Source organism: Mangifera indica, chromosome 8, assembly GCF_011075055.1.
Source record: "Mangifera indica cultivar Alphonso chromosome 8, CATAS_Mindica_2.1, whole genome shotgun sequence".
Lineage (NCBI taxonomy): Eukaryota > Viridiplantae > Streptophyta > Magnoliopsida > Sapindales > Anacardiaceae > Mangifera > Mangifera indica.
Window position 1 is genome coordinate 386,907 of NC_058144.1, and position 26,125 is coordinate 413,031.

Consider the following 26,125-nt stretch of genomic DNA (forward strand, 5'->3'; position numbering starts at 1 on the left):
AAGGATTACAGTGTGTTTGGCGCGGGTGCAACGGTACGTTGTAAAGTTGTAACTGCTTATCAACTTAATTGGAACCAGATGGGATATATTTCTGCATTTTGCCCTGATCATGAACCAGATGAGTCTTTTCACCCTATGCTGTGATGTTTATCTGAGGATATTAAAGTAGCTTTGAGACCAAACCCAATGAAAGTGGCTATATTATATATGCAACTAACCTACTATTAAGGATTATTCTAAAATCAAAATAATAGAATAGAATGTGGCTAATTTGAGTTCCAACTTTCTTGGATAATAAATTTAAAAAACAGTGGAATAAGAACAGTAAGTCGACTTGAGTCCTGTCCTGTCTCATAACTCAAGAGAATATTCTTGTAAATATATTATCTTGGAAAATTAAATCCACTGCAAGTATTAACAACACTTTTAGATGTTGGTTTATCAATTTTTACGTTAGAAAAACCAAACTTTGTTTTTTAAATTGAAATGAGTCAATGACTGAACCCTTACATTTTTATCATACAAACAAAGAATTAAACTTTTAAATTTTTTTATAAAAGAAAATAAACTTTAATATTTATGGAAGATATTGGACGAACTCGTTTAATAATTTTTTTTTTAAAACTATGATAATTAATTTGTCCATTAAAAAAAAAATTTAAAAGTTTAGTAACTTTAATATACTGAATACTAAATTTAATCCAATCCCATTAACAAAGCACGGTTGTCTTTCTCAGTTCCACGTGGCAAATGATCACTAGTTGTCAAAAACGTCAAAGGCTTCTCTGCGCTTTGTGAGGATATTTGAGAGAGAGAGAGAGAGAGTTTGAGGGACGATATCGTACTTACGTCATGAGCTTCTGCTCTCTGAGGACTCTCTCTTCTTCATCCCAAGGACTTTCTACATGCTTCGATCCGTAAAGTTTAGATCTTTCCTATTTCTTTCTTTCTTTCTTACTAAGACTTATTTATTTTTTTAATCTTGCCAGATTTTCAAAGGTAGGGTTTTCTTTTTCTCTTCTTAAGAAATAATGAATGATTCCGATATTGTGTCACTCTGGTTGCATTTAGTGAATTTTTTTATTTGGGATTGACGATAAGATTTTGTAATTTGATGCCAGGGTCTGGCCGGATCAATGATTTAGCAATTTTCTAAATTTTTGAACATTCAATTCCTGAAGAAGATCGTTTGTTTATAGTTTTATTTTTATTTATATTTACTCTTTCGTAAATAGAGATTACTTAGGAACAATAATACTTTACCCACTAAAAATGGGTACAAACACATCATGTGATGGGGTGGATTGAATTAGAGATAATGTAACCGATAAAACTACGTGCCCAAATAATGACATGTTTCTTTGAGTGTTATTTTATTTCTAATTTAAAATTACTTAATTATATAGTGATATGTCATTATTTGTGTATATACTATTACTCTAATGTAACAATATATATATTGTATATATATTGTTTGTGCATGTATACTAACCTTGTGGATTAATTGTCTTTTTAGCTTGTAGAAGCAACGAGCACATGTTTATTATTATTTTAGCTTAGTTTGCTAGCTTGTGCTTTTTCTAAATATGCAGTATTACTGAGGTGATTCAATCATGTTTGGGCGTGCTCCAAGGAAGAGTGATAGCACTAAATATTATGAGGTTCTTGGTGTTTCAAAAAGTGCAAGTCAAGATGAGTTAAAGAAGGCGTATAGAAAAGCTGCTATAAAGAACCATCCTGACAAGGGTGGGGATCCTGAGAACGTGAGATAGTGCAATCTGTGTGTTTTTCCTTGCATGTTAATCTATGGGTTCTGCTTCTTTTATAATTTCATGTAGAAAGCTTTGGGTGGTAGAGCATTGTGTTTATACTGAAGTGCTTTTACTGATTTGGAGGACACTATCCAGATGTTTTGGGCATGAATATTCTCTCTTTTGCTTCAAGACGGTGGGTAGATGTAGATAAGAATATTTGCAATAATTTACTTTGTTAGAAAAATTTTCCTTGATATGTTTGATGAGTACTCAGTAGAAGCTCTTATGCGAATGAAATTAAAATATTTTAGTGGGTAAGCATGGAATTGTACCTGTGCTTGGGGTTGCATGATTTTTAACTATTATTAGCTGCTGTATTTCTGAATCAGTTCAAGGAGCTGGCTCAAGCTTATGAGGTTCTTAGCAATCCTGAGAAAAGGGAGATTTATGATCAGTATGGTGAAGATGCTCTTAAAGAAGGAATGGGGGGAGCTGGGTCTTCGCATAATCCATTTGATATATTTGAATCATTTTTTGGTGGAGGAGCCTTCGGTGGTGAGACCACTTGCGGAATATTTTAGTTCTTTATTATTCATATTTTCTCTGGGAAAAACTCTCTTAGACAAGTATTCTGATATTGTAGGTGGTGGTCGCTCAAGAGGAAGAAGGCAAAAGCGTGGTGAAGATGTTGTGCATACTCTGAAATGTTCTCTAGAGGAATTGTACAATGGAGCAACTAAGAAACGTTCTCTTTCAAGGAATATTCTGTGCTCAAATTGTAAAGGGTATGTCTTTATTTTGCTATCCACTTGAACCAGAAGAGGAGAGTTTATGTTTATTGTTGTTTCATATTTGGCTTGTTTCAAACTTTTGTTGTTAATCTTTATCACTTTGGATGAGTAGCAACAAATTTCACATTTTTAGTTCTTTTTTAACTTTCTTTTTGACATGAGATACTTGTGTGTGTTATTGTCTTGGATGCCAGATGCATTCGTCTTTCCAAGTTCCATGATAATCAAAGTTTACTATATGGACTTTTCATTTCATGGTAATAGTTGGATTTTCAACACTGGTATATTTTTTCAAAATGCATGCATCTCTCATTTCTGTCTTTCAAGTATTTTCATTATTGTTTATTCATATTAAATCTTTGGAGGATCATTATAGATTATAATGGCTTTGGTGCCTAAATTTTCTCAGGATAATATTTTAGGAGCTTTTGGCAATACTCATGTGAATTATGATTTTAAAATATTTATTTCATGGGCCATGAAGACTTTTCAACTCCCTTGAATGAGATAAAAGGACTTCATTTTTTACATCGAACTGGCTAATGCTTGAAGATGGTTTATTGAATTCTCTTATCTCATATACATATCAGGAAAGGTTCAAAAAGTGGGACCTCTGGTAAATGTTATGGATGCCAAGGTGCTGGAATGAAAATAACAACAAGGCAGATTGGACTGGGCATGATTCAACAAATGCAACATGTCTGTCCGGAATGCAGAGGCTCAGGTGCTTGACTGTAACATATTTGTTGCAGTTTTTTCATAATTTTTGTCACTTGATAATGTCTGTTATTTTAACTTTTCCTCTTTGGTGCAGGTGAGGTCATCAGTGAAAGAGATAAATGCCAGCACTGCAAAGGAAACAAGGTTTCTCAGGAAAAGAAGGTGCTGGAAGTGCATGTGGAAAAAGGGATGCAACATGGCCAAAAAATCGTCTTTGAGGGGCAAGCTGATGAATCTGTAAGTTTGATCTTAAATTAAATTTTGATAAACTTTAGATTAAAAGGTTAAATTGGATCTTTTTGCTGGATAGGTAAATTCACGGATTTGAAATTAGGCATAGCATGCTCATCAAACCTTTCAAGCTCTGGACAGGACTGCTTTTATGTTAAGCTGATGGATGAGGGTGACCTCATCCCTTGTTGGCCATTGGGGAAGTTGGTGCCCTATGGATGTGTAATCATGGGTGAAGATTGTTAGCTCGGTAGTGAGTTAAAAACTAGATATGTTAGAAGAAATGAGACACTATAGTTGCTTTGAGAGTAAAGTTGAATGCATTCTTAGATTTAGCATTTAATTAAATATTGCTATCTGATGTGCATTGTGGGTAAGTCTTTAGTATTTCTTATCTATTTATTCCTCTCCTAATCCTTTCTTAAGATTTTCGAGGCAGTGTTCTCTTCTTAACTTAGTGGTCCATGGCATTTCAAGATGTTGATTTTATTCATTAAATTTCAAATTGCTTTTGAGTGTTGACGTGTTCTGGATTGTGTTCTAATGTTTTCTTTCCCTTCCTTGCAGCCTGATACAATTACAGGGGACATAGTGTTTGTATTACAACAGAAGGAGCATCCCAAGTTCAAGCGGATGATTGATGATCTGTATGTAGAGCACACCCTTAGTCTCACTGAGGCTCTCTGTGGGTTTCAGTTTGCTCTGATCCATCTTGATGGCAGGCAGCTACTTGTCAAATCAAATCCTGGCGAGATTGTTAAGCCTGGTATTATTTGGGAACCTTTTTAATTATTTTGGTACGTTTTGTTCCTTTCCACTTTTTTAGTTTTCTCTTTGCTAATTGTTCGTTATTAATACAGGTCAATACAAAGCAATTAACGATGAGGGAATGCCTCACTACCAAAGGCCCTTCATGAAGGGCAGACTTTACATCCATTTCGATGTGGAATTTCCAGATTCAGGGTTTCTTTCTCTAGATCAGTGCCGGACTTTGGAGACTATACTACCCCCAAGAGCAAGCAAGCAATTGTCAGATATGGAGGTGCATGATTGTGAAGAGACCACATTGCATGATGTAAACATCGAGGATAAGATGAGACAAAAACATCATCAACATCAACAGGAGGCATATGATGAAGATGAGGAGGAGTCATCTATGCCACGAGTTCAGTGTTCTCAGCAGTAAGGCAAGAGTTCTTGTCTTTCCTGGTCGCTGATGTGGAAGAGGCTGTAATCTGCGCTCTATATTGGTGATGTTGGTGTCAAGTATTTATGTGTTGTTTCTGCCCTTGCATTTTTGTGTTTTAATTGTTAAAACAGATTATTGACTCGGGATAAAAATTCATATGCTACAGTTACCTATTTATGATAAATTAAAAGGCTTTGTTGCTTAAGAAATTACTTCCCTGGTTCACCGTGTTTCAAATCTGTGGTTCTGACTTTAGAAGCGGACAATCTCCCGGGATGCAGCATTTAAAAGTTCTTTTTCTTGGCTATCTGAACTGAAAGTCCTTTCCTCCTCTCGAGAGAGGTGATTACAATAAACTGTTGTTGATTTTGTAATTGACTGATCCGTCAGACAGGGTTTGATCAGAGCTTGAGTTTTGTTCAATTTCAGTTTGAATGAACTGAGTTTGAGATGAAGAAATATTAACTCTAGCACGGTTTAGTTTGAACATTTTTGTTGTATTGGTGTTGGTGTTGTTGCATTGGAAATTTGGTTCATCTGTGATTCTTTTTTTCTCTGATGATTTTTCATCACTAGCAATGATTCATTTTCCCATTGACTTTCCTTCAAAAGGGATGGATCTCAAGACACATCCGGAGGAAGGCTTTGCAGCACAAGAAGTGATAGCAACAGGCATTTACGCTACATCAAAGCGATAGCGGACGGCCTCTGAGGCACTAGACTTTGAGACTTTGGGAAATCGATGATTTTCGGGTAGTTGCTCAGAGAGAATGGTCCGTGCGCCCAGAAAGACAGGGGGGCTTGAATCATGAAGTATGAGATAACTTTTGTTTGGATTTGATTCAACTCTAATACAATAGGCATAAATTTTGAAGTCAAAGTAGTTATTCAAGACAAGCCAAGCCACTGAATTAGTGCACCACAGATTTGGAGCCTTGGTTAGGGGTGAGTTTGATCTGAGTTTCGGATCAAATTCATAGCTCGACACAAACATGTCAATTTTAAGTTTACTATTTATACTAACCATATTTGCACTGTTGATAACCCACTTGTGATATTGTATATAAATTCGAATGAGTTTGCTGGACATTATGTCTTTGATTCGAAATTAAGTTAGCCACTAATTCAGTTAGGATGGAATCCACCCTTATCCTTGGTTACAATCAGTCTTTTATGTTTGGATTCTCACTTTGAGATTATAAGTCGATGGATGCAATCAAGATCAATGTCTTCATTTTTATTGGTGTGTGATGGTTGGTGTTGCTATTGACTCGGGATAAGGCATAAGGCAAATCTGGACACGCAACACAACAATTATATGAAGGACGGACAAATGAGAAACTCGTGATGTGGACATTTAAGCCGCCAGCTAAATCAAATCAATCTCCTAATTCTAACTGAAATCAAGCGCATGGCCGTCCAAATTCTTGTCAATGTGAAATATGAACTGGCGTAATTCCATGCATAACACGATTTATTATGATATTATAATAATATATTTAAAACATTCATCAAGATTTTCTAAACTAATAAGAAATGGAGTAAACCTACAAATTTTCAAAATCACTGTTTCCTCTTTCCCTTTTTAGATCAGTAAGGCCATAACATCAATTAATGTTTGGCAGTTTTCAAGAAGGATCTCTGGTTGTTGTGCTATGAAATTGAAAGGCGAAAGTTGCCATTATTATTTCAATGAAACGTGACTGATTATAGAAATGGAAAGTAGAGTGATCTAGGTTCTAGGACCACAACCTTCCAAATCCATACTAGCTTGCACTCAGAATTGAAAACAGACAGAGACGACATCATTAAGAAGATGGCCCGTCTTATATATTTTCCTCACCTCTTATTTATTGCTACGGGAAGCCATGGCGAAAGAGCTGTTTTGCTCATATAAAACTACTATACAAGAGTGCCATCCTTGCACCAGAAAATAGTTTGAGTGATAAGAATAGAGACCCCCAAATAAAAGAGTTTCATTTTAAATTTTTTTAAAAAAATTTTAAAATTAAACTTTTGACTTAAATAATATAATGATGCTAAAGTTTTCTTTTATTTGGTATAATAATCGAAATCTGATTAAAAATGGTCTAACTTTATAAGTATTTGTTTGTATTATACACTTTTTCTTTTTTGGTTATGAACCACCAAGTTTCTTTTCATTTTTGTCTTACTCTTTATATATTATTTAATTTTCTTCAAGAAATACAAATTTCTTAGAGAATCTTAAAAGCTCAAACACTTCATTCTTCCGTTAGCTCAGCCTCTGTGATGGGAAAGCATATCAAGATAAAGAACATTGATGCTGATGGCCATAATCATCAACACAGTTTATTTATCTCATCTTCCTCCTCCACTTCTTGCTCACCCACCATTACTTCTTCCCTCTCCAAACACAATTCAAAAACTCCTTCTTGGACTTGTATTGCTAAAAAAGCTTCAAGAAAAGCAGAAGATGATGAAACCAGATATGAAGCTGACCAGAAACTACTCAAGGGTGATGACAATGTGAGACGCCCGCCCACCTACAGAGGAGTACGTATGCGTAGTTGGGGCAAATGGGTTTCTGAAATAAGGGAACCAAGAAAAAAATCCAGAATATGGCTTGGAACTTACCCTACTGCCGAAATGGCAGCTCGAGCTCACGATGTTGCCGCTCTAACTATCAAAGGCCGCTCAGCTTTTCTCAATTTCCCTGAATTTGTCCATCAACTTCCTCGCCCGCTCACCACCTCTCCCAAAGACATCCAAGCTGCCGCCGCCAAAGCAGCCGCTCTCACATTTCAAGACTCAGTGACCCCTTCATGTACTCAAACTGAAGCCCGACCGAGCCAACCTCAGGTTCCTTCTGTTTCTCCTTCCATTGATATCGATGACGACACGTTGTTTGACCTGCCTGATCTCTTCATCAATGGCGCCTCTGATCGAAGCGACGATGGATTTTGCAATTACTTATCATCAACATGGCAACTTTGTGCAGTCGATACAGGGTTCCGTCTTGACGAGCCATTCTTGTGGGAGTATCAGTAGAGAACCAGAAAAAAGATTGAACCCTAGTTGGAATCATATTTGGTTTGTCAATTTCTACCTTTGTAATATTATGAAATAATTTTCGATCATCATCTGGCCGTATATATACATAGTAACTCATTCCTTTTTACAATTATATATTTTCTTTGAATTTATTTTACAGGGTTTTCATGGGGTATTGACTTAAAGTTAAAAAGCTTGCCAAATTACTAAATCTAGCTTAGATAGCCACCACATTTTGATGAAACAATCTCTATTGTGATATGATTGACCTTCAGATATAAAGCCAGCTCTTTGGCCCTTCGGGTGATATTGGGATACAAGTTTCTTTCACTTTATTTGTATGTCTACCTGCAGGTAAAAAGAAGTTACTTCTGGTGCATTGCATGCAGGGTTGGACTTCATTCGAATTCGAATATAAAAGAATCTATTTTAACTTAACTTGAACAAGCTTGAACTCATATGTTTAGATTTGATCAACTTAGGTTGTTTCATGAAAACAAACCCAATCACTGGTTCCAATTTGATTAGAGTTTGAATTCAAACTAAAACAGCTTGGATCGAATGGTGGAATATTTTCGGCAATATCGTCACTCTGTCTAGTGACTCCCATATGATTGACAAGGAGAAAGTGACAAATTCAAACTTGTCTGGACACACGCAAGTACTCGAAGAAAGTGACAATTTCATCTCACCCAAGACATTTTTTTCAAGCAATAGATCTGTAACATGTATATCCCATTTAGCTAAGTCAAATCCAAAAAATAAAGATGGCATATCTGATGGTTGCGGTCCACCGAATGGACTTACTCGTAAAAATAAAGACAGAATATTTGAAACATGGTGAATTCTTTCAAGTTGTAAAGCTTGAGAGAATGCATCAAGTTCTTTTGCTCAAATTGTAATACACTTGTATGTTTTTTCATTAAGGTTAGTTTCATTGCCAAGTGTTTGAGCTTTGATGAAACGAGTTGAGTTTGAATCAAAAATTGAGTTTATTTTTTATAAAATAAATTAAACTTAATCTAATTTAAATATATGAGTTTAAATGGTTTGGATATTAGATTTGAGTTCGAATGGGATTAATCTAACCTTACTTTTCATATTATTATAATATAATATATCATTATTAATAGAATAAAGAAAATTTAAATAATTGTTATTTTTTTTAAGTATTTAAATTAATTATTATAAATTTGAATTAAACTTTAATCGAATTTATTCTAGTTTAATTGAAGTCGATTTGTGTAAAAATAAAACAGAAGAGGGAGAGGCCTGCGATGCATGGAGAGCATGTGCTATATTTTAAAACACAAATTTCTGGTACAAAAATTAAGAGAAAAGAACGAACGCCTAATCAAACAAATACACCATGCCTTTTTTTATTATTTTATATTGGATTTAGATTCAAATTTGACCATAAATGACGACCGTGCCCTCTTTTGGAACCCATAAATATCTAGGAATCCTATGCTCCCCAACCCATAATCAACCACGTGTATGTATTTTTTTTTAGGGTGATTGTCGGTGCTAACAGCAATGAATGCGGAGGTCTAATCAAATACAAACGAACCCACTTAATGGCATGTTAGTTTGAGCTTTATTGCAACCATTTCATCAAAAGCTCCAAATTCAATGCACCCCGACAGCAGTTTGCTCATGGTTTGATTTGTTTCAAATTAGGTTTGATTTGATTATTATCAAATCAAATGTAAGTTTGATTTTTTAATTGAATTCAAGATTTTATAATTTTATAAATTTATAATTTTATTTAAGTAAAATATTAATAAATTTTTAAAAATTTATTATGACCTGTGTCTCCCAGGGACCACATTAAAAATAAATGCTACAAACGACAAGCTACATTTTGAGTTTTGGCTTTGGCACGGACAAACCCCTCCAACTTGGTCATGTACGAAGCGTTACCTGGACACATTTCAAGCCGATTTGGGCACGGTCACTTTCACCACGTGAACAACGCGGACATTGAACTCTGCAATTTTCATCATCTGTTTTATCAATTTTTAAAGACTGGATTCTATATAAGCCCAAAAAAATAGAAGAAAAAGAAAAAAAAAGGCAACCTCAAGTTTTGTCTTTGTTAAAAAAATCGGGATTCAAACTTTTTTTAAAAACAATTTAATTTTAATCCAATCCAAATTAAACTCAAATTTAACTGAAAATAAGTTAGAATCTTTAACTCAAGGCGAACTCACCCACTCGATCTAGAACTAAATCCAATCCTAATAATTCCAATAACTTGGTGACAAAAACTGGAAGTTTGGCCCATGAGGGTCCTTCAACTTATTGCATTAAATCCTTTACAAAATGACAATACATGAGGCAGGAAAAAATTTATGTAAATCAATTGCATTGTAAATAGGATTAGACTGAACCAAACTAATTGAGATTAATTTGAATTAGAACTTTAATTTGATAGCTCAATTCAAATTTATCTCTCTAACGATATTACTTTATCTCATTGAAAACGCTACTTATTCTATCAGTAATACTATTGAATGTACAATCAGTCCTCCAATAACATCTTAAACTATAATATATACAAGATTAATAACACCTATCTAGTGTTTCAAAATCAAACAGTTTCCTCTCTTTAAATAGTGTGGTGATATTATTCAAACAAAAAGAGAATAATTAAAAAAAGAAAAGGGGGTGACAAGCTATCAGAGATGAACTCGATCCCAACCAAGGGCCAACCAGAAACTCGACTCAGATCACTCATTGTAAATAATAATACTAGAGTAGAGTCATCAAGAAAAAGAAATAATCACCCAAATAAAAGTGTCATTTAAATAAAAAATAATGAAACAAAAGAGCTCTTCAGCCCAATACAACTCTATCGTATCCAACCCTAAGGGCAAATGTATTAAAAGAACCAATCTTACACATAAATACAGATCACTGCAACATTTTTCTAACACAAGCCAACCATTCGAATTACAATTATGGACAAACAATTACCATAAACAGAGACGCAGCACAAGCAGGGAAAGGACTCGTTTCCAACATTATATCATTTATCATTATTCACTTCCAAAAACTTTTACATCTTCCGAACAAATCGAATTACATCTGGGCAAACAATTACTATATACATTACTTTTTTTTTGGGGGGTGGGATAAGTACATAACTACTCTTCGCTAAACAAGAAAACAAACAGAAAAATGACAAAAGCTTCAAATCATCACAAATATTCCATTAATGTTCCAGATGTTATCATTGGAAAGATAAGTATCAGAGAACCTCTTATGTACCATACCAGGATACTTCTTTTTCTTTTTGTCATAATTTTTAATCATAATAATGTCATGCAACCTCCATGGCCTTTGAAAATATAATTGGATCATTCTGAAATCTGCAAACAATAAATTGAAAGATTCCAGAGGCTGTGAAATGAAGGGGGGAAAAGAATAAATGCTGTAAATTCAAAAAAAAAAAAAAAGAACAACCAAGAACCAACCGGCAAATCTCGTGGTGATTTGGCCAGCTAGTAAATTGACAGGGAAAACCACTCTGGCTCCCGTTGATATTTGTTTTACCTCCACAATTCTCAAATACAGTAATACATGTAAACCTCAGGCCATCATTATGTCAAACATCTAAGGAACCAGATCAAAAGTGCCTCATGTTGGAAGCAGCAGATCAGATGTAAACAGGTTTGACATCATTAGGATTGAAACTTGCAGCACACACTGGACACTTGCGGTGACGACATTCAGTAACTTTCTGTACACAGGGGCTGCAGAACAAGTGGTAGCACTTTGTAATGACAACCTGAAGGTGGAAAATATCTTAGTACTGTGACAAGGAAGATGAAAACAACTGCTCAAAGTAAAAGAGTATTCAGAATAACCATCTCCAATCTAAGTCCAAACTGGAGCATTTACTCGGTAATTCAATCATTTTGAGATATATATGGCCCCCCATCCCTAAGTCCTATACTATGCCATGAACACATTATAAGCTATTATCCAATAGTTTAAATCCATCAGTTAAAAGAATGGTTTCTTTTCTTCTCTTCTAGTTATTCCAGGTGAAATTCAAAATAATTGACTGTCACATTTGGAATCTAAAAGACATGCCCACCTAGGGGTGGACTTGAGCCTAGGCTCCTGATAAATGAGTTTTCAAAAACTTGAGCTCAAGATTAATTTGATAACCTGAGCACGAGCTCGGCTCAAGCTCAACTGAAAAAAAAAAAATTAAGATAAAATTTTTCAGTGAACCCTCCCATGGCTTGAGCTGATATTTTCTTATAACTATGGTAGCTTGTTTTGAGCTCGATCAAACTAAGCTGACAATCGAGCTCGAGCTAGTTCAGCTCAAATCCAGCCTTTTGCCTTGCATACATGTGCACAACTACCATGGAACCACCACATTGGTGTTGCATTGCTCAACTATAGTTCAGCATGCAGCAACAAATTACTAATCATCAAGAATAATAGTGAACACATGACATTGCACAGTTAAAAAGGAAATTGTTACATACAACAAAAGCTCACAAATTCACTCATCAAAACTAACTCCACTCCAATCAATCATTTCTTGCACTAAGCATGCACACACACACACACACATATTCAAAATACTACAAGCACAGCAGCACATGTACCTCTTTTGGCCTTTCAAGGCAGACACTACACTTGAGTATTTCTCTGTATTCTCTAAGTTCCTGTCGTAGCTCTTCTGCAATTGAGGACTCCTCTGTCTGGGCTTGAAGACATGAAATCTTTCTCCTGGCAACTTCCAATTCCTCCTCTAATCTCTTCTTGGAAAATCTGATATAAAAGAACCATTAATCCATTTCATCCACTTCACATAAAATTATGGGAAAGTAAGACCGAATACATTACCTTTCTCTTTCTAACTCTATCTGCAGCTTCATAAGAGCCATACGACTATTATCAACCTTCAACTGAGATTCTTCCAATGACTCCCTCACTTGTACAGATGACCTTCTCACATCTAACAATTTCTTTTGGGTATTTTCCACAGTAACCGAATTTTGGTATCTGTCTTCTGTGAGTTTCTGAACCTGATCTACACAAAATTTCAACTGCAGGGGACCGACAACATTAAGCTTTAAATTCTGCAACAGTCCAGATTCTATTTCTACAAAAGATAAAGGCACACCTGATCTTCAATTCTTGCAGCTTTCATGTCATAGAAATTAAAAGATGCATTCACTTGCTGAATCTCCCTTTCCATGGTACGCTTTTCCATAACTAGAGCATCCTGCATTTGTCTTGCCCGCACACCCTCTAAAACAAGCTGAAAAGGAAGAGTAAAAGCCACAAAGTCAATTTCTGAAATTGTATAAATGAAAAAAGTTGACAGTTTAATCAATGTACACATACACATAAACTTGGACAGATTTATTTTGTCAAACAATTTTTTGGTGAGGATTATTTTCCCTTTAGTAGGAACTGCTATTAATATAGAAGAATATATAATAAATATGAAAAGTAGATAGCTATCTTTTTAAATGCTTAATATTATTGTATATTTCTGTTAATTAAATGCATACATTCTTCCATAGAATTATACTCTTCTCTGTTATAAATTACTGTAAATTATCTTTAATCTTGGGGAAGCGGAAGAAAATGGACAAAATTTTTGCCGCAAGAACTTTTATTTCCGTTATACAAAAAAATCACAATTTTTAGGTAATTAGTAAGTATAACTATACGAACAGGGGCGCTGAGGTTTAGGTAATTAGGGAATATGAAGAACGCATAAGAAAATGAAAACCAATGTTGACAATCTAATACATCAGTAAAGATTACAGATGAACCAAAAAAAAAAAAATTCCTAAAATCCTATATTTTAAGTTTAACACAAGTTAGACAATAATTGAGCGCTCTACCAGTTCCAAGCCATACAGTTCCAAAGCCAACATACTCTGGAGAGAAACAATTGGTATCATCTCCAAAAAATATGTCCATTCTTACCAGTGAAACCGCTTGTATTTACCAAAAAAATCCCTCCATCTTAATGTGTAATTGAATCAGGTTTACACAACACTGTTGTCAGAATTTAATGCCACACATTAAAGGGAAAGTTAAAATATACCAAAAGGGTTGAGCCAGAATCGTTACCTTTATGTTATAGTCATCTCTTTCTGTAATCTGCTGCAACAGTTGTTGGTTTTGTGTTTGCATGTCATCATATACCTGTCCAATTGTCTGACAAAAAACCAAACTAAGATCCTTAAGACAAACTCTGCAGTAGAACAAAAGAATGAAGCTAAATGAGATAACACGAAGGCAACCTCTATTTCCGATAAGTAGGCTTCAATCTCTTCATTTTTGGATTTCAAGGCATCAGAAAGACTAACCATTTCCCTGAAACAATAACAGCTAAGTATTAATATGTAAAATATAACCAAATAATTCAAAAGAATAAGAGTACATTTCTCATGAACTACATCCATGGTTAACCTTTTAAAAGCCTCCAGCTTCTGTCTCATGTCAGCAATCTCAGCTTCTGCAGCAGCTAGCCTTTGCTGGGATATGGCCTCAGCTTCATTGGCTGCCTTCACTCGTAATTCCAAGTTTTGCTCATCAAGAGAAGATTTCAAACTTTGAACATGAGACCATGCTTTGTATTCCAAATCCCTAGCTTCCATGACATCCCTGCAATTGAGAATTAAATTCATCAGAGCGACAAAATTATTTTGAGCTGCACATCAACCATCTGTATCAACAATTGTGTAAGCCTCACAACAAGACAAAGAGCTAAATTAGAGAAAACCGTAGCAATAGATTAACAATTCAGTCCTATAACCCAATTGGAGCGAGGAATGAAAGCACAACCCAGAAAAATATAGCAGGTGCAACAAAACAAAACAAAAAACACTTGGAACAATTAATCTAGTGAACTGTCAAAAAGCTACTGAATATAACTGATACCTAGAACATGATACAGATACAAGTTTTTGTCTAATACAAGCAAGACTGGAGAACATTCAACTTATCAAACACAAAAATCTAAAATCTACCAGCATTTTGTTTCCAAAACGAAAAAGATATTTTTTTTGAGGTTTTTTAACCTTGAATCTGTGGATTCATGTCTATACATATCCAAAATCAATTTCAACTCCAGATTACCATCTGTGAAATCTCGAACCTGCATTCAAAAAAACAAGTAAACAAGTGAATAACAGAAACCAAAGGGAAGAGCTTACAAGCTTAACTATTTGTCTTAAAAAAAAAAACTGCAAAAAATTAATTAAGTGTGAAATTATCACTTGCAATATTGTTACTCCACTTAAGTAGCAATAGATAAACTAACCAAAACATATGGTTTTCAACACAAAATAAAAAATATGCTATGCATCCAGGTCCATCAAGATGCAGCCTAAACCTTCTCTAGCAATCCATTAAAAGAGTATACCACAACCTTAATTTTTTGGTGACTGCTGCTAACCACTTCTATTTCTCATTTTACACATGAAAAATGCCTTAAATGCCAAAGATGGGGAAAGGAAAATCATTTTACTTCATAAGAACCAAATATTGATTAAACAAGATAAGAAAAAGATACATGATTCTGGACCAGCAATCAACTAAATACAATATAGGGAAAAAATGTAACAAATTGTTGAAGGCTTCCATGAATGACTATTTAAACAATATCATAATTTTTGTTTTTTATGTAACATCAGGGATAAATCGTATTCACACAAATTTAAGATCTAGCTGGCTATCTTGGTATTAAAAATTAACTTTTCATCCCATTGTGTCTGATCTTCTTTCTACTTTATGTCAATCCAATAAGATTGTCTACTTAAAAAATCAGAGCAAAATTTAACAACATTGACCTGTTGCTAAATCATGGGATTTTTTTACTTTCCAAATTAAATATTCAACAGTAAAGAGCAAACAATTTTTTAGAGCCTCAAGTCACTTGCATGTCTCCTAAATAGGTTTATTTGTCCCTAAGAAAACACACAATAGAAGAAAGGGGAATTAGGTATCACCAGTATGCGAATAGATATAGATTATCATTAGAACAAAGAAAGCCAGTTTTTGTTTTTGGATAAGAAACAGAAGACATTGAGGAGTATCAAGAATGATCAGTGACAGTTGATATCTACCTGTGTGTACAGACTAATCTAACAGTGAATCAGGTGAATGACAAGGGTGATTCAAGTTTCACCTATTCTAACTGTCAGTCCCCACCTTTTAACAGCATCAATCAATACAGATATTCTCTTTGAGTATGAGCATTTGATCATCTGTTTTTCACTTTCTATCATTATCCAATATGCAACTTTATATAGTGTTTCATTCAACCCATGACGGCTGTTACACAATTATTTTCTTCTTGCTGCTTTGCTTTCATCAGTTATTTGAATGATGATAATCACATGACCAAAAAATTAGATATTATATCTATAACAGATACATGAATATTGAAAAGGCATACTTGTGAAAGCTTCTCAGAACTAAAAATCATAAACTTCTGGACCCCTTTTTTCACAACCGTATTTCAAATATCTGTCCTGAATATAATCAGATGTTAAAAAGAAACAGAAACACATATACCATAGCTTGGAACTTATGTATTTCAGCAACTTGATCAGCAGATCTTGAATATAAAGTTTCACACTCTTTTACCTGTTCCAAAAAAATATTACAATAAAGCTTTTAAGTCTATCAATTGAATCTGAGGATATGAGTACATATAGATTCACCAACCTTCCGATTAAGTACATTAGAAAGAGACTGCACATCTGCCCGTAATGTATGAATATCCGAAGCAGTCTCTTTGTACTTACTTAATTGACATTGCATAGAACTCATTTCCTCAGGAAATGAAGAAACCAGGGCTTTAAATTCTGCAATAATTTCTTTTCTTCCTAAAATGCAGATTATTTCTATTAGATATTAAGCATAAAAGTAGAAATAAGAAAACACAGATTACATAATCAAAGGAAAGCATCGCATGATTTCTTACCAGGTTCTCTTGATGCTTCTTCCAGTTTTGTCTCAATCCTAAGTTTTTCATCAATAACTTTTTTAATATCTGTCCTTAGATCAGCAATTCTTGAATGTGAAACAGCTGAAGATCTTTGAAAAACATCAACCAAATCATTTTTCATATCTAATTCCATCTCCCTCCATGCAAGATTATCCTTCTCAACCTACAATTTCCATTGAAAAGGTCGTCAGCATCACAACAAATTCCTATGACAAAAGGATGGACAGAGGCATAAATGAAAGTACCGACCAGTTACAACCTGTAGTTTCTCAAATAATGCCTGGTAGTTGATAACTTCAGATTTAGACTTCTCTAGTTGATCTCTAACCAATAAGAAGGCTTGGGAAGAAGTAACAGATTTCACACTTTTCAATTTGTTCTGTAAATAAAATATCCTTGTTCAATGCATGTTACCAAAAAAGTAGAGCTACATCTCAAAACTCTTCATAAGAAAACCAGTAAATTAAATTCAGCATTAAAAAGCAAACCTGAAACTTAAATAACTGCTCTAGTATTTTTATTCTCTCATCATGAAGATCTTTCAGTTCCAACAGTCTGTGTGAAGCTTGGTCCTGCAGTAGCAAAGTTAATTACATTGAGGGGTTTTCTCAAGCATAAACCAAAGAGAAAAAGTACTTATAAATTACCATTAGCTCTTTGAGAGCAGATTCCATTTGGCGCAAATCTCTTTCTTCATCTCTGACCTTATCACCAGGAAGCTTATTAGCTCGGTTTAAAACAGGGAAAAATGCCCCTTTTGTTGCCTCTTTTTCGGCCTTAAGAGTTGCCAATTTACAATTACTTTCTTCTAATTCTGAAACCGCTCTCTCCCATTCGCCTTTAGAAAAACCAATCATATCATTCACAAACCTTTCATATCATGAAAATCAATGGATGTTCAAAACATAGTAAGTCAGGTTCAAAGAAATGAAAACAAAGGCAGAAATCAACACTTAAAAAGGCTTGAACTTGATCAGTTCAACGTCTAAATCGCAAGCTCAAGACAAAATTGAAAAAAAATATTCCGACAAGAATACGGAAAACAAAGTTCTCAAAACCATCAAAGAAAAATAAATCGGTGCACAGAGGCATTAAACATTCAGGAAAACAAGTTTTGAACCATATCTTAAAACCTTATAATCCAAGCATAGAAATTAATTAATATGAGCAACAAAAGATAGCTATTCAAGTATATTTAATGTGCAAATGCATTAATATAGAGGAATGCCACATTTACATATATAACTGTGTTGGGTCTAGGTTAATATGCTGGAGCTCAACAAGATGAAATACAAATAAAAGATTACCTCTTAAAAGTTTAAGCTCAGCTTTATTTTTTGCATCGATGTCTTGACAGCTCTGCAATTCCCTTGCCAACGATTTGTGCTTCAAGTGAAGATCACTTAGTTCTAATCTCAGATTTTTAACTTCAGACTGTAAGTCAGTAGATGATTTCAGCCTGCATGAACCTAAGCAAAAAGAATAATGTACATTGGAACTGAGGAATAAATCTTGCAAGTAAAGTTTACAATTGATATTACACAATATGAATTTTGCCATAATACATACCATCCCCTGTAGCCTCATTCAAAACAGCAGCATATAGTCCATCCTTCAGATGACAAAGGCTGTTAATGGCAACTAATATATTGCATAGGATGTTACTAGTCTTTTCAGATGCAGTTTCTCTATCTTCTTCCATCTGACTAGGCCAGTTATCAGAACAGGAACTTTCAGTTGCGCCAGTTTCTGTAAGTCGACTAAGAAAAGCATCCTCACCAGGAAAACGTGCCTCATCTGACATTAGAAAATAAGCAATTCCCTCAGAAAATGATAATAAAATAAATAACAATAATAATAATAAAATGAGTTCTTAAAACTCACTCTCTGAAGTTGATAAACATCTAAAATCTTGTCCCTTTTTTGACTCTCTTGCTCGGATGGAACATGATTCCAGATCAGTGATCAGCTATTGTAAAAGCAAAAATTCAATTTTCCATCAAGCAAAACACAGCACTGTAAGAATAAAGATAAAAGGTACCATATAGACTTGGCTTGTTTCTTTTCTTCTTTTTCTACTTAACAACTTACTACAATATTTTGACAACTATCAATGACATAAATCATTGAAAGTAAAAAGAAGAAATGACAACTGAAGGCATTACCTTTTCCCAAGACCTGTTCACCACCTCTAATGTGGAATTATAAGGCTGTTGTCTCTCCTTCAGTTGAGTGAACTTATTATCAAGAGCCGAATACTCAACCTTCTGTGCCTCTAACTTCTGTACAAGCTTTTGATTTTGGAAGTGAAGAACTGCAGTATCAATCTGCATTATGTAAAGGAAAATAGGTTCAAACAAACATGTTCTATAAAATAGCAAAATACTCAGTCAGACATACTTCTGTTATTTTGATCAAGAGCAAAGAAAAATAAATGTATTCTGCCAACAAGTGGCAAGCACAGTAGGAAGTTATATTTGAAACCAAGAATCAAACAATCAGGAGATTCAACCAACTACAGTACAGAATCAAAGCAAAACATGCAAAAGGTACACAGTAATTGCAAACAGTTTTGATAGGTATTCAACATTGCTATACTAGATGTGTCCCATATCATCATGCTAAAACATAAAAACGATACAAGATGCACCATGCTCTGGAGTACGCTAAACAGAACTTACCAGTTGATAACAACATGGGTTTAACAAATCAATATTCAATCACTATATTAAATGCAAACAAACAATGCCATTGTTAAACTGAAAACAGGCATTCAATTCACAGACCAGAGAAAATTTGACACCACAGCAGTCTTTCCAACATTAAAAAATACATTTCTATAACAGCCAACATTCAACCGCCAACAAATAGGTATTCTAACAGAATCAAATATGCAAATAATCAACACATGACATTATTTCTTGTTCTAATATCACAGATGCGAAAACCAATGAAACCTTTCAAATAATGCTTAGAAACTAAAATTTAAAAACAAAATAACAAAATTACACGGACTATAAAGCAAACCACGCAAAATTAAAGGTAATCACTACGAAAAAAAATCATACTTTTCTGTCCTCAGAGGAAAAGAATGGTTGTTTCTTAGTGGTAGCTGCCGTTGGAGATATGGAGTTAAAGTGACGCCGTTTTCGGTCTGGCTCACCCATGCTCCCCATAGAAACTACACACAAACACACCAAACCCTAGTACCAACCCTCATAATAGCCTCACTTTCATTAGAAAAAAACCCACTAAGAGGCTGTACGAAAATGAATTATCAATCAAAAGCACTACTAAATTAAAAACCCTAAGAATTTTACACCAAAACTTGGAACAATCATTTACCAAAACCCTAATTTAAAAGCTCAACCAAGAAGCTTATTGTGGGCTCAGAAAACCTAATTTTCAACAGGTTTTAGGCTCTATTTCTCTTTAGCATCCACCTCTAAGAAAAGTAGTAATCTGATCTCTCCCCTTGTCTCTCTGCATCTGTAATACTCGGAGAAAGAACCAGAAAACGGACTTCGTAAATCTAAATAGAATGTAATGAGGAAAATCTTGGAATTTTGTAATTGTTCTAAGGGTATTTTTTGTAACATATGTTATTTATAATTTTTAGCGCACATGGAATTCTAAATTACGGGTATTAGGATGTTTCTCTCTTGTTTTTACATGAACCAGTAGATTGGGTAGTCTCACTTAGCAGGTAATTTAAGTAGTTGGAATTCCAATTATAGCTCAACTTGAGTAAACTAAATTTGGGTTAAAATTTTAATTTATTTTTATCAATAAATGGTATAAAAAGTTTGAATTTGATTTAGATTAAATCTAATATTAAATTATTTTTAAATTAAATTCAAATGGCAATTTATTAATTTCTCATTAGTTTTTAATTTAGACCTAATCTAATCTTATTTTAAATACAGTTCATACGCCCCTTTTCATTTAAAATTACCTTGATCCAATACTTATTAAGCCTCTTGTGTACGACTTTGTTGTAATATGTATTTGATAATATAGCATATAAGATATTATACCTGATGTGTTTAACTTTTTTTAATTAGTAATTACTAATTTTAAAATTATGATCCTAAATTTGTTTGTAGATAGTTAAATTATTCTGCGTAAGTTTAAAAAATAACAATTTTACTCAAATTTATTGACGAAAATAAGAAAATTAATTATTTTTTTATGGGTTAATTTATTTTTGGGGGTAAATTTTTAAAGGTTAAGTTGATTAAATTGTTATACTAAAATCAATGGATGTATAATCAAACTTTTTTAAATCAACAAATACTTCCCAGAAAAATACCATAAAGAGAGGTAATAATCACAGTCTATCCACTCCAGAAAACAATAATTCATCGACTAACAATAAAAATAAATTCATATATAAAGTTCGAAATAACATGTCCTTATTCATAATCATTATTAATGGATAAAATATTACTCGAGTTACCACATCAAATCACAATGCTGAAATACAAAAAATTCAATCAACCTGGTGCTGGTTTCAGTGTAAATTTCTTTTGATTTTTACATTCCAATTAAAAAAAAACAAGAGTCCTTTTATATACTCAAGCTAAGTGCCTAATTCAATCAAAATGACGCCATGATGATAAGGAAAGAAGATATCGGATAATAAAATAAAAAAGGGTATAACAGTTCACCACGGCATGATAACAGGAGATTTTGAAATGGAATACTTCATGTCATTCATCTTTCATTGCAAGTTCATGCCTCTTTTTCTGCCCAGCTTCCACAAGCAAAGTCAAAAGTGCCTCACAAACCTGGGAAGCATCTGCCTCAGAAGTATCATCATTCAATGAAGAATAAACCATCCAAGCATGGTCAAGTTTACGTTTTGGCCGCACTACAATGGATCCAGGTACTTCTGCATCTCGACAGGTGACAAGCCCATCACTCTTCTCACCTGTAAAAGTTGGGCACAAGCTGCCATTGCAGCACCAAGAAGCATTACCACTGGGACTTTTGCAGGTTGGCCTGCGGATAGGGAGGGTAGCTCTGCATGAGCAACAGGAGATAATGTGGCAAGAATTGCAGGAGTAATGCCAGCTTCAGTATGGAATGAGACAACAGGAAGTTCTCTGGGCAGTCGGTGTTTCCTCAAAAAATCCTTCCTCCTCTCGTAAGTCAAGTCTTCTAAAGATTGCAAATCACCCTTCACGGTCACAGATAATAAGTAAAAATAAGACAGAAACAACTGGGAAAAAAAATGACCCCACAACAGGAGATAATGACAAAATCAAAAGCTAATAATGAACAGACACCTTCAAATACCTTGATCACTTTACAGATCAGAATCTCCATAAGTTTCCGTAAATAAACATAATCACCAAGTTGTCCTTCTCGTAAAATATCCGAAGCTATGGGGCTCCCACCATATGGGCTCTGTGCTAATGCCAACCCGGCGACCTTATCTTTCAGGTCAGGCCAGTACAATGATAATGCAGCAGCTGCATCTACACCCCCTTTGCTATGTCCAAGAAGCAAAACACGTTTCTTTGAACCCCAGCAGATTTCCTCAATGTACTCTTTTATCTCTCTAGCATTTTTCTCTACTGAAGCCTGATTATAGATCATTTTATTTTCAGGATAAGATATTAATATACAGCAAAAGAATTCAAATTAAAAAAAAAAAACATAAGTACCTCGCTGTGAATCTTGGCAATGTGACAGGCCAGACCCAACTTTGAGAAACTCATTTTTGTATTAACAAAATAAAGTGGACCATGATTACTAAACATACCTGTCAGATATAAAATAAGCCTCCAATGAGCATATAGGTGGAAAAAACTGTAAGCAATTCTATGCTTAAACTACCAAATAGGATCAGGATTCACTGCTACAAGGGGTCAACTTGTGCAGGTGACGAATTTGGTGATTGCTAATTTCTTTTAAAGATATTTTAGCAACTTTATTTGATGAATATACTAATTCATAAAGGTAAATTGCAGTGGCTACCTGGAACTAACAAGTAGACCATTGAGTTTGGCAGTTTGTGCAGACCATGCCTGACATAGGCAAAACCAACTAAATCATCAATTTTCATAACCACGCCAAGAACAGAGAGGCATACGAAAGATAAAAATAATTTACCAGTACCTGATATTGTCAAGAATTTCTAAAAAAATTTCAGTTCCATCTTCAACTGGAGGCATCTCTGGATCATGCTGTAGCCATCCTATATCATCTGCCGAACCACGAACAGTTCTTCGTGCCCGTTCAATAAGCCTGAAAGTAACCATCACATGACTTCCACTCCAGGAAAAAATAAAGGAAAAAAATGATGATTTTTCACCTATTTCAAGGAGCGATTACACAGAGAAAGCTTATGCATTAATACTTTGCAGGCACGGAAACACACACAAAAAAAAAAAAGGATTTCACTTTTCTTTGGACGGAAGTTTTCTAGTAAGTGAAAAGAAATGTTGCTTATTCTGAATCAACTTATCCTCAACTATAAAATCAAGACAAAGGAAAGGATCAATGGAATGAAATTAATGATAGGGACCAGAACAGAGTACAAGTAACTAAAACTTTACAACAAATAACTAAATCTTTAAATCATTTGCCCATAGTATCTCACACAGTTTTGCAACTTCACATGAAAGACATTCATTAACACTGCAGAATCAATGCATACCCTTTAAAAAGGGGTATTCCATTTGGACCAGTATCATTTGATTGTACAAGCTCATGACTAGAATTAGTTACACTGTCAGGATTAGGCAGAGAGGAAGTTGCAGAAGTAGATGGTTCAGATGATGATGAATTACTTGTATACTCCAGAGATTGCCCAGTTCGTCCAGAAGAAAAAGTAACCAGTTCCTGAGCATGTATAATTGAATCCTCAGAATCTCCCAAAGCACGTTCCACTGCAAAGATATTCATTAAAAAAAAACTATTATTCATTAGGGGATATATACAGCCCTGTTAATGCTTCTGAAGGTATTGTAACCATGAACAAGTTAAAATCAAGAAATTTAAATTTGGTTCAAAATTTAGAGTTAAAATATTTTTGAGGAAAAGGCAAGATATTCATCACTAGAAGAGTATATAAAAGTCCCTCAGCTTCTACATCAGCTTCAAATACAAGGTCCAGTCATTAAACTATGAATGTATAATATTCTCTATGCCAAAGTCCCATAAACGATAACACCGAGCCAATCCCACCAACTAAATACATAAAGACGATAATGTAAACTAAGACAGAAGGAATAACAAAAGAGAATGGAAGAAACACTTAGTTTACCAGAATAATCAGAGAAACAGCCAGTTATCAATGAGGTTGTTTGAGCAAGATAAGAAGCAGCTCCATTAAGAGATGGTACAGAAGTGAAAAGTTGAGGAAAGAGTCCATTTCTAGTACTATCATTCTGTCCCTGATAAAGGAAGCAGTTTTCAAAAAGTTAAAAATTATAATTTCAACCGAAAAAGAATCCATACAACAACGGAGAAGTTGATTAAAGATCACAATGCCAGGGAAGTGTTTCTAAGCACATTAAACATTATTCTTGTGCCCTACAATACAAAAACCTAGAAAAATATCCAGTGGGTGCTACAAAATATCTCATAGGTCCTCCTTAAACAGATATTTCTCTAATATGTGATGAAAGCTTCCCTTCCACAGATAAATATTTTAAGTACTCGTGCATCATGTTCAAATCACAGCTAAAATATCCATGCTTCTTCCATCACCTTCAGTTTCCACCATTCCGCTTTCATATCTTCACCTCATCTACTCGTACATCGTGTTCAAATTAGCAATAGACTTTCAACTAAAATCACAAAAACCTTATCAATAAAATTATATGCACTAGGTATTCACTTGTATACTAACAATAATGTGTTAATGTGTGATTGGTTGATTTTGAATTAGAGATAAAATAACACTACTGACCTGTAATTGTTACTACACAAATTAATACTCATTTTTAACACTAATAGGTTTTCTCATATAAAGTAAACCCTAACCAATGCACCAGTAAAAACATACCACCAATTGCCTGCTGGATGCTCTACTCATAGGATTTCCAGCTTCAGCTTCCCTCATTGAAAACAATTTTCTGACAAACAAAAACAATAGTAAGCAAGTAAATTTGTAAAACCGTCATGCATTTGGCAATCAAAATACCTTTTCTACCATTTCTATTTTCACTTAATAAGAAACGTGTATTGGCCAATTTTCAGTTGACAATCATATCATTCACAAATTCAAAGGACATATTCATCAATTCAATAAAGTTCTTAAGAAATGGAGATATAAAAACCCTAAATTAGAAACTTCCGGTAGAAAATCTTACCTGGAGTATTTAATATAGCAAAGTAACGACGATCAAATCTAAGCGCTGTGTAGTGCTTCAGTGTATCGCGAAATTCGCTTTTAGAGAGACAGAGAGAGAACAGATTCCCGTAACTAGTTATTCTTTTCTTCAATCAGAAGGTAACTGATTTGGAAGAAACTACGTCGTTTGCTTGACATCTGTTAGTATTTATTTATTCCGTTGTTTATATGAGATATTAATTAAAATGGATAAAAAAATTTACCCTGATGTTTTTCGACAAACTTTTTATATACTTATTTTTTAAGCAAATTTATCATCTTTTTTCTTTAATATACCTTCCTTTTGATTGTATTTTTTTGATACAGTCAATAACGATATACTTTAATAGTACATCATTATATTGAATACAAGATAGTATAATAGCTGACAAGTTTTAATGTCAAATAGAATTAAAAAGCATAAATATGATTTCCTAAAAACTAAGTGAAAAATACAAATGTGAGAATGTTTTTATAAAACTATTTTTATAAATGCATGAGTGAGAGAATGTGTGCGCATTCTCATATTTGTGCTTTATAAAAGCATTCTCACATTCGCACTTCGCACTTTCACTTGGTTTTTAGAAAATTACATTTTTTCTTTCTATTCCGATTTGATAAAAGAATTTATTCAACTTTTACTAAAACATTTCTTAGAAATCAATATTTTAAATTTTAAATTTTTATTCGTGAAAGTTTCCACAATAAGTTTTAAATAAGAGTTTGAATTTATTATAATATAAGTTATCAGATTATTTTGTATTCAATATAATAATGTACCATTATAGTGTATCATTGTTAATTGTGTTAAGAAAAAGCACAATTAAATAGAAGATATATTAAAGGAAAATTACATTATTAGAATAAATAATGAATTTACTTAGAAAAGTAGCTACATTAAAAGTTTGTCTAACAATATTTAAACAAAAATTTTTTATTTATTTTAATTAATATCTCAATTTATATTTCGTAAGTAAAGAAATTATCTTGTTTGATTTAGTAAATTATGATAAGACCTTTTATTTATTTTCATTGTTACTTACAACCAACTTTTAT

At 33.8% G+C, this 26,125-nt stretch overlaps 3 protein-coding genes and 1 pseudogene across 7 annotated transcripts; 2 read left to right on the forward strand and 2 right to left on the reverse strand.

The window, feature by feature from the left end:
* The first annotated feature begins 765 nt into the window (after positions 1-765).
* On the forward strand, positions 766-4,897 carry LOC123223330 (chaperone protein dnaJ A6-like). 5 transcript variants are annotated; one of them, XM_044646477.1, is made up of 8 exons: positions 766-922; positions 1,593-1,763; positions 2,144-2,309; positions 2,398-2,539; positions 3,136-3,269; positions 3,360-3,502; positions 4,064-4,262; positions 4,357-4,897. In XM_044646477.1, the coding sequence occupies exons 2-8, from the start codon at positions 1,614-1,616 to the stop codon at positions 4,680-4,682; spliced, it is 1,260 nt and encodes a 419-aa protein (XP_044502412.1). In that variant the 5' UTR covers positions 766-922; positions 1,593-1,613; the 3' UTR covers positions 4,683-4,897. The 5 variants fall into 5 exon arrangements, with proteins under 5 accessions (XP_044502412.1, XP_044502415.1, XP_044502414.1 ...); XM_044646480.1 differs by having other exon boundaries at positions 2,144-2,306; XM_044646479.1 differs by having other exon boundaries at positions 766-917.
* A 1,972-nt stretch (positions 4,898-6,869) lies between these two features.
* Positions 6,870-7,848, forward strand: LOC123223331 (ethylene-responsive transcription factor ERF039-like). Its single transcript, XM_044646482.1, has one exon. It carries the CDS (start codon positions 6,957-6,959, stop codon positions 7,713-7,715), a length of 759 nt encoding a protein of 252 aa, XP_044502417.1. The 5' UTR covers positions 6,870-6,956; the 3' UTR covers positions 7,716-7,848.
* A 2,870-nt stretch (positions 7,849-10,718) lies between these two features.
* Positions 10,719-20,300, reverse strand: LOC123223332 (E3 ubiquitin-protein ligase BRE1-like 1). The gene is made up of 19 exons (XM_044646483.1): positions 19,791-20,300; positions 18,888-19,049; positions 18,607-18,691; positions 18,292-18,519; positions 18,030-18,191; positions 17,370-17,560; positions 17,211-17,294; positions 16,982-17,101; positions 16,699-16,885; positions 16,440-16,600; positions 16,287-16,358; positions 14,789-14,865; positions 14,178-14,372; positions 14,009-14,081; positions 13,836-13,922; positions 12,871-13,008; positions 12,591-12,793; positions 12,350-12,515; positions 10,719-11,511 (listed from the first exon to the last, which is right to left on the reverse strand). Exons 1-19 carry the CDS (start codon positions 19,896-19,898, stop codon positions 11,380-11,382), a joined length of 2,631 nt encoding a protein of 876 aa, XP_044502418.1. The 5' UTR covers positions 19,899-20,300; the 3' UTR covers positions 10,719-11,379.
* An 815-nt stretch (positions 20,301-21,115) lies between these two features.
* Positions 21,116-25,197, reverse strand: LOC123223333 (annotated as a pseudogene).
* Positions 25,198-26,125: the final 928 nt, after the last annotated feature.